The 9,464-nt window shown below is 40.4% G+C and overlaps 1 protein-coding gene across 1 annotated transcript in view; it reads right to left on the bottom strand.

Annotated features, from left to right (window-relative positions):
* Positions 1–703: 703 nt before the first annotated feature.
* The window catches only part of LOC107291628 (acyl-CoA (8-3)-desaturase-like), a 20,810-nt gene continuing 12,049 nt past the window's right edge, over positions 704–9,464 (bottom strand). The window contains exons 6-12 of the mRNA XM_015820648.1: positions 8,688–8,745; positions 8,121–8,197; positions 6,928–7,025; positions 3,960–4,056; positions 1,796–1,875; positions 1,003–1,128; positions 704–843 (exon numbers count right to left, since the gene is read on the bottom strand). Of these exons, the coding sequence (XP_015676134.1) occupies positions 792–843; positions 1,003–1,128; positions 1,796–1,875; positions 3,960–4,056; positions 6,928–7,025; positions 8,121–8,197; positions 8,688–8,745 (588 nt within the window). The 3' untranslated portion in view covers positions 704–791. The remainder of the gene's footprint in view (positions 844–1,002; positions 1,129–1,795; positions 1,876–3,959; positions 4,057–6,927; positions 7,026–8,120; positions 8,198–8,687; positions 8,746–9,464) is intronic.

The following is a 9,464-nucleotide window of genomic DNA, read 5'->3' as shown; positions in this document are numbered from 1 at the left end:
TGCTTTTCTAGTCTGTCTGTCTGTCTGTCTGTCTGTCCATCCATCCATCCATCCATCCATCCAGTGATGGCAAACCTTTTAGACACTGAGGGCCCAAAAACTGCCCCACCCCCTGCTTCACCCTCACCTGCCCCTGCCCAACCCACCCACCCCGCCCCGCCCCTGCTCCATCCCCACTCCACTCCCCACCCCGCCCGCCCGCAAAGCCACCTACCTCCTCGGCCCTGCAGCACCATGGTGGCCATGTCATCCACCCACACCCCGCAGCATCATCTGTGCATGTCGGGGCGGGAGGGTGGAGTCTTGTCCCTGCTGTCTGTCTGCCATGTCCTTGGCTGCGGTGCTCTGTGCGGGTTGCACCCGGGGGTGATTCTCCTCCAGGAGGACTGCTGGTGAGGAGGGCACCACGGGGGGAGGCGGGGCTGGGGCGATGGCACATGTGCCCACAGAGAAGGCTCTGAGTGCTGCCTCTGGCACACGTGCCATAGGTTCTCCACCACTGCATCCATCCATCCATCCATCCATCCATCCATCCATCCATCCATCCATCCATGAAGTTGATTGGGAGGATAGCATGAGATTCTTTTTCAAGATAATTTATTTATGTATTCATCAAATGTACATGGCTGGCAAACTCATGAAAACTAACTGTTTTATAATGTTGTTGTATGCCACCCAAACAATAGATAAAAACTATTATTATTAAAATTATTTTAAAATCACAAAGGCTAAGAGAGAACAGCAGGTGTTCATAACAATGGAGCCATCCCAATTCCTCGCTGGTATTTATTTTATTCCTGGTAATAAGCATTGTGCCAAACCTTTCCTGATTCCTTCAGGGAGCTGCAGAGGGAAAGAGAACAGGGGACACGTTCACCAAAATCACATTTTCACAGTAGTGAGTTCTTTCCCGCCACTGTCCACTTGAGATATTCTCTTGCCCCACTGATCTCCCCATGATGACATGCCTGCAAATGGACTTTCCTGTGGGCTCGTACTTACCGCCATATATCTGCAAAAGCAGTGATCATGGGCTTGCACTCATACTTAATGTTATGCTTGGCACACAGGGATTTCACCAGGGGAGCCACCTTGTAATAATTGTGACGAGGCATGGTTGGGAAAAGACTGTGGAAAACATCAAGAGGACAGAATAGAAGATACTTCTGTAATATGGATCCTGCTGTCATTACTGCCCTTCCCATCTCAGGGCATACAGGCAGGTTCATACAAGAGATAATCTTTCACCTGCCTAGTTCCCAAAGAGTTTTGGACAGGGATGAACCAGCTGAGGTTCTTCGGATTATTGCTGAACCACAATCCTTCCTAATGAGACCCTTTGTATTAGGCTACTAGGAGCTGTAGTTCAGCCATATTGTGGAGGTGCTCACAAGTTTTGTACACCTAGTTAAGAATTTTGAAGGTTAAAAAAACCCCAGCATTTGACTTGGTCCAGAAATGAATTATAATTATCAACCATTTGATCTGCTATAAAACTTGAAGTAAGATATGAAAACCCCAGCTCTAGACATCAGTTTCATTGCTGTATTTTGTATGAAATACTGCTTCTAGGCATTTTTACATGATAGGTCCCAAAGTCTAGTCTGGAATAGCCACAACATGTATAACTGGGACAAGATATCTGCCTTCTTTAGACATAGCCAAAACTCTTGGCCACAGCCATCGTTTGGATTAAACCTTGAGCCATAACATACAGCTAGGGCTTAGTGGGGATAAAAGCTGTACAAAACCTGCATTATAAACTGTACAATCTTCCCATATAGCTTGTACTTACTGATGTTCAATCTGGAAATTTAAGTGCCCAGTGTACCAGTCATTGAATAGAGATTGATCCACATTACATGTTGCTGAGAGCTAAGAGAGAAATTAAAACATGTAGAGTTTCAATGACTTCCTTCATGTTTCTTCCTAGTTTCTACCAACAGTACAGTAATTCTATCAATTTACAGTATTATAGACCATCATTCATTTCCAAATGTTTTTTACATTTCTAGTATGGTCACTGCCCAGAAAGACATTAGAAATATTTCTGAATCCAGGCCAGGCAATCCAGGCCAACTACTCCACTGATGCTATATGCATGGGATGAAATCCAAAATAAAGTTGACTTCCCTGAGAGCCATCCTTATTGAACTATTTCTTTAGAAGTAAACATGGAAATATTATGTGATTACTTCTGTGAAAGTTAGAACATTAGTTTAGGACAAGGACAGTAGCATCCAATTCTCCAGCCATTAGCAAACAGATTTAGACCACTTCCACAATTTTGGAATGTATTCAAAATAATATTTAATATAACTTTTTCTTCATAAATCTACTTTTATGGGCTTTAACTTTATTCCAAACAGAAATCAAAACTGGGTATAACAAAATCATATGAATTAATGTACCCTTTAATTTTAATAAAAATAATAATATAAACATGCATTAGCAGTTAACAACTTCCCACCCCAGGAGTTATATCATGCTACTACAAACATAAAACAAAACAAAACAGAAATTAGAACAGGAAAATTGTGTATGAATAAACCAACTTTAGAGCTACCTTAAAAACTGGAAGTAAGCCCCATAAAGAAAAGGTACAATACAAATGAAATATATACATGGCTAACACAAGGATGTACAAACAATAATTATATAATAAAGAATGGCACTAGTTTATATTTGGAGGACCTACAAGATGATATACAACTAGCTATGATTTACTGTTAAAAAAAGATAGAAAACCTGTCTTCTCTTTCATCATCTCTCATTCTCATTTTGTGATAGGTCAGGTTATCTATGCAGAAATCATCTGTTTTTAATGTTACAACAACTATATGCTGTTTCTCTTGTTACCTTACATCACTGTGATCAGGTTTCTGGTATCACCTTTAAACTGCCTAATGCTTGCCAGAGGACTGTTCATATAATCTGTTCATTTAGACTCATCCCTTAATTATCTTGTCTAAACCACAGTGTGAAATTGTAGTGTTACAGACACAGAATGCATCCAACACAATCTCCGGTCCCATAATATTTGGTTCAAAGCCCTATAGAAAAAGGGCACCAAGAAAGCATGGAAAAAAGGCTTAAAAAAATGAAAGAATCATTGGGTTGGTGTTTTCCCCACATGTACACAGTCATTCTACACTTTCTGGGGAGATTGCTGTAACTATCACCAGGAGCATTAGATTTCCTCCAATATATTTTCTCTACAATATCAAGAGAAAATGGCAGTGTTTCCTCCCTCGGCATCAATGTTTGGCCACTCATATCTGTAGATCAGGGGTGTCAAACTTGCAACGTCACATGACATGTCGTGCGACGTATCGCAACTTTTTCTCCATTGCTGGCAATGGGGTGGGTGTGGTTTCAGCATGAAGCATCTGGCCCGCGGGCCAACAGTTTCACACCCCTGCTGTAGATCAATGCATCTTACAAAGTTAATTTCTGATGCCACTGAAAATCTGGTTCATAACCGCAAAAAGAACAATTATGTGAATTGGAGTATACATGTGGGGACTTGGAATTGTAAACTGTCCTTTTGGAGGATGAATAGTATTGGTGCTATTCCTGCCTTACTGAATTGTCATAAGAAGCAAGGGAGATTAATAGGCAATGTACTACATTGTTTATCATCTCATCATCTACCATGGACAATGAGATCATTGTTGGTCCCCCATGTTCTTCTCCATGAGAAGAAAAAGGGCATCACTGAGCAATTGGGGTTTTCCCAGAAACTGCAATATGAGAAGACATTTCTAGCTGCCAGCATAGATGTTCCATTTGCATTACTTGCTCTTTATAAGAGCATTTTCCCATGAAGATAAGGGCATGAAATATTTAAGAAAATAACAGCATAATCTGCCCCTATGTTTCAGAACTAAGGACCCAACATTTGAGAATAAGATTATCCAAAGAAAGGAAACTTCCCCTTTAAATAGAAACTATCTCACCTGTGCAGAGAACCAATCTAAATTCTGATCATAGTCAATATTCATTGGAATGTGGTTCATCTGTGAGATCCAGACAAACCATGCATATTCTAAATACCTGTGTAGACATACAAGCAGTAACAATAGTGATTTAAACAAATTCTTTAAACGGTTTACTCACTAGTAAAACTATTTTGCTTTTATTAGCCAAAAAATGACATGATAATTACTATTATGTCATTGCATTAACAGACTATATGGAAAAGTAAATTTTTATAGGTAAAAGCAGGGAATTAAAGCTATGGTGTTTTGCAACAATCTTGTAGATTAATCTATCACACTTTAAGCCCTCATGTCCAGTTAGAAGTTTTCGGTATTCTAAAGCTGTGTAAACTCACATTCTTCAGAGTTCTCAATTAAGCAAGCAGTATTATTCATTACATAAGTTGATGAACTGCCCACATGTGGATTACCTATTGGGCAAGAAAGGTGGATAAAAGTGCTTAAATTCGGCTTAATTTCTAAAGAAGGGGTAAAGATTTGTCCGTATTTGCTTTCACAACTCCTTTTCCATCTTCAGTCTTCCCATTTGCAAATAATTCTCAATATATTTTAAAACCAGCTGGATTTCTCCACTGTGTTCTCACTATCAATTGATCAAAACACTTTTAGCTCAATGTTAATTATATATTTGCAAGTTTGGGTTCCACACATTTCACCCTGAGCCAATTGTTGCCCACTTTGAACTGCCCAACAGCTAACACCAAGAATCCCAGCCACTGAACATTCATTCTTCTGGCTCGAAAATCACTACGTGCATTGTCTCCAGAGCTTTTAGTGGGCATATGAGTTACAAACAGCTCCTTCCTCTAACTCAGGGGTGTCAGACTGCCGGCCCACTGGCTGGACATGTCAGGAGGAAACCGCGCCCACCCCATTGCCAGCAATGGGGGAAAAGCTCCGATACGTTGTGCGACGTCACGTGACGTTGCATGTTTCACATGTCTGCTCTAACTTGACGGAAAATCCCAAAGAGGTTTCTAGTCCTTCCCCATAACATGCATCATCTAGGCATTTTGCAGCATGTATATGTGTGTTTGTCAGTTTGTTTAGGAAACAATCTTTCAGGTAGATTGCTAGCCAGATTGTAACCGAGGACTGATTTGTGGAAATATTAAAGAAATCTAAAAATCATTCATTTCCCTGGTGCAGGATCAGCCTTAAAGCTAATTGGTCCAAGAAGTTCTGAGAGGTTTTTAAGGGCTACAGAATGGCATGCCAGCAAAGCTGCCTTTGAAGCCTTTTGCCTTGAGGTACACAAGATAGGAGACGGGTTGTATATGCGTATGGAAGCAGCTCCCCAAAGGCCCTCATTCCTTGGATAAAGCCACTGAAATGCAGTTTTCATCCAACTATGAATTGCAGGACAAATAAATAATGTTTTTTTTTCTGAGACTAAGAACTACGAGACCAATCTTTAAAGAAATGTCTACTCCTGTACCAAACTGCTCATAGTCTAAGATCAAGCTTTTAGATCCAATCTCTGGCAATTAGTGAAGTACATTTGAGACATAATTAGTGGCTGTAAAAGTTTTGGTAAATAATAGTTTGATTATTGGTGCTGACCAAACAATAATAGGAGTTTGCTCAATATCATTATGGTGAGCTACAGTATGTTCTTTTTAATGACATGGTTATTTTTCATTTACTTTCATTTTTATATGTTATAAACTAGTTTGAGATGAGGTTGAGAAAGGATGACATATCATTTTTTAATATAGACAATATAGACATAGACATTACATGTTTCCCTTTGGTGGCATGTAACTACATCTGTTGTGTCCTGAGCCTGCTGAAGCATTCAGCAGGCTCAGAAATGTTGCAAATGGTCCCGGGCAGACCAAAAGCTGCCTGGGACCAGACTGGCTGTCGCCAGCCTTGCGCATATGCACAAGGCGCGAAAACAGCCGGATTTCTATTGGCTGACACTGTCTGGGTTTTGGACATTATAAAAGGCCTGCATGCCATTTTGCTGTTGCTGGTTGTAAGAAGAGAACAATAAAAGAAGCTGGTTTGCTACACCATGCGTTGCCTCTTAATGTTGTGGCTCCCTCCTGTGGGTCCCTATCATCGGACGAGGAAGGCTCTGAACATGAAGGAGAGGAGATGGCCAGGCCTCCCTCTCCAGGACCTTCCCCTCTGGTGCGGCCTTCGGTGTCTTCCGACGGAGAGGAGATTGGCCAGGAGCCAGGTGTTTCTGGGATCGGCCAGGAGCCAGGTGCTTCTGGGATTGGCCAGGAGCCAGGTGTGTCGGACTCTGAGGAGGATACATCTTGGCTGGATCCACACCAGCGTTGGAGGGACAAACGTGCGCAGCAGCTAAAACGTCATGCCAGAGATTTCAGCTGAGTCACTGGGCCACACCCCACAGGCTATATAAGCAAGGGGTGTGCCGTTTGAAACTCTTGTGATGAACAATACTGAATCTTCTGTTGTAGCACTTCGGAATTATCCTGGACTTTGATTTGTATTTGTACTGTGAGTTATCAGTAAAGGTCTTGGCAGGCAGCCACGGAGTTGCTGCCAAGTGTTCATCTGTGTTTTTGGCAGTGCTGAGCAGTCTGTTAACCCTCGGCTGACTGGTTGGGGTGTGTGAGTCGGACGGGGGACAGAACACTTAATGCCTCTAACCTGCAAACACAACAACATCCATAGGAAACAAAAGCCTTGTGATTATAATGGGACTTGTTTTCATGTAGAAACTATTGTGTCATGTGAAAAGAACAGTAATAGTGTATACTAATTTTAACAGGTGTTTATTTGTTTTACATCCCCATATTAAGTCAACAAGAAATGGAGACCTCATTGGGTTTTTTTGGCTGGTAAACAAAGCTATGCACATATTGAAGGACTCCTTTTGGCTTCACAGTGTTTAAAAGCATCAGTTGGGTGATAGCAGCAGGGTAGAGTTTTACATTATTATTATTACCTGGATAACCAGAAGTAAACCATAAAGCTCTTAAATCCCATTAAAGGAACATACATGAGGCAGACACGGAAGTTATAGAAAAGACTGGTAAACAGCTCCTGTCAAAGAACAGAGTGTTAAATAAGCACAACTGTAACAACATGTGGATCATTATTATGAGTTGCTTTGTCAATTTCAGATTAATTAGCTGCAAAGTGGCAAATAGAGAGGCTGAAGGCTATAATGCAATAAATGCAGAGTAATAGGCAATCTGCAGTGTAGTGCTGAAGGACTTTCAGGGTCTTTTCATTTGTGCATGTAGCAAAACTCCCACAATGGTGAAAAGGTGAGGATGGAGCATACTAGCCTCAGTTCTGCAAAAACCTTGCTTTACATCAAAATGGAAAGAACTGCTTTAGGACAGAAGTGGAATTCTTGAAGTTACTAAAGGTCTCCATGTCTTTTGCAGTGGCTGAGAATTGCAATGGATAGTGACATGACTCAACCTGAGTAGAGTTATTTTTGCACCCTTGGAGAGGACTGAAGTTTTCTGCCCACTATATATCTAACTGTGGAGCATTGCTGTTATTATTATTAAACTGTATCTGTACTGTACTCCCCGTATCAGTGCCCCAGATAATCTGTCCCCCATCACTCTGCAAATACAGCACAATATCCATAGCAGTTAGAAATGCAATCTCCAAGCAATCTCTTCCTCTGCTCCTCATCACTTTCTGCTCCACTGTTGCCACTGCCACTGCCTGGAGGAGTGTATGCTTGTTTTCTGATTTTCAAGTTAGTTTGGAAAAGATTCACAGTCTTGGAGATAATTTCACTAATGTATGAGTTAATCCAGTGGAACAGGCTCATTGTTAACATCAGGGTAGATACTGTGGTCAGCGCTTTGCAGCTGTGACAAGCATTCCTTGGCTTTCATTGTACAATTTGCCTATTGCTCACCCTTCCCTTCCCTTCCCTTCCCAAACAAACCAGTTACATGTGCTGTTCCATGGTGCTGACTAAAGGGAAGGCCAATGAAATCATAAATGTCAGGGAATGTTCCCATGATATTGTGGAGAATTAAGGAAAAGAAACAAGTTATGTTTTGTAATGCATGTCCCGTAGCTCATTAGAAAGGAGGAGGATTCAGGACATTTACATGTTACACTTGACCATACACCAATCCCCTAAAAGAAAAAGCTGTTATGACTTACCAACCATTTTTTTCTTTGAAATATATAGCGATAGGTAACCACTTGGACGCCAACCGTAAATAACAATGGTGCAAAAACTAATATAAAAATGCAAAAGGAGAATACAAAAATGATTGTGTGATTAAAATAAAGATAGACTATATCCTAGAAGGAAAAAAACAGCATCTGCCTTTGAATCCCATTTTGCATTAAATTAACCACCTTAATCCCTGACCTATTGCCCCACTGCTCATCAGGGCATTTCTATAAGTGATTGAGTTAAAGATCTAATGCACAGGGAATAGGGAATGGCCTTGAAAGGCAGCAGGAAGAGTTGCTATCAAGGCAATGAGCCCTTTCCAAGAAAGTAATTTGAGTAAATGTCTCAGGCAGCTCCCTGGTTCACATAAGGGGAGGAAACACATTCATATTCACAAGATCCTGTTACTCTAGGTGTTCCAATAAAAGTAGTCCTGGCCTATATGGCATTGGTTTCTTAGTCTGTTCTGCTTTATAGTGCTGATATATGACTTTATTTGGTTATTCTCCTCCAAATTTAGGCTCCTGAGAACATGGTAAAACACTTACAGGCAAAGTAATTATGTTGGTACTGGTAAGGCATATACTTCTTTTTCTTCCTTCCCAGCTGAACATGGAGAAAGAGAGCAAACAGTTAAATTGACAACTATGTAAATTCCACATCATTCTTTACAATATAGATTCTTGAAAAGTTTGATCTTTGCATATTACTATGTCACAGATTATTTGATCTGTGTCTCTTCAAATTCTGCCATACACACAGCTTTTGTGGGCTGAGGGTTGCACCTGATCTTTGAGAGAAGCTACCTTTCCAAAATAAACAGGGCCAGGAAAAAAACACAGACAAGACAATAGCAAAATTAAATGTGATTTCATTTTAATTTTATTCAAGTTAACTCAGTATATTTCAATTCATACATTGAATCCCCATGACTTAAATTACTTAAACTTTTTTGTCAAATTAAAAATGATAGTTTCTCAATTTTTGGAGAGGCCATGTGTTCAGCCCCAAATAGGCACAAATAACTTGGCTAAATTCTTTGACTTTGCATTCATCTAAGCACAACTTTTGGGAAGGGGAATGCATATTTAGACTGCACTTTGCAAGAAAATGTGGATCAAAACACGTTGTCCACTTTCTCCTTTATTATTTGTATTGTCACTGGAAATTTTATTGTCCAGAATTAGAGAATCTTCAATGATTAAAGGCCTAAGGATTTCTGCTAAAGAATACAAACTTAAAGCTTTTGCGGATGACTTAGTTTTTACATTGTCTCAACCAATTGAGTCACTGGAATCTTTGTTGCAAGAGCTGTATCAATATGG

Source organism: Protobothrops mucrosquamatus, unplaced genomic scaffold (assembly GCF_001527695.2).
Source record: "Protobothrops mucrosquamatus isolate PMUCROS unplaced genomic scaffold, P.Mucros_1.0 scaffold1156, whole genome shotgun sequence".
In the NCBI taxonomy this organism is placed as follows: domain Eukaryota; kingdom Metazoa; phylum Chordata; class Lepidosauria; order Squamata; family Viperidae; genus Protobothrops; species Protobothrops mucrosquamatus.
The sequence above is the reverse complement of the archived record's forward strand: the minus strand, read 5'-3'. Positions and strand labels throughout refer to the sequence as shown.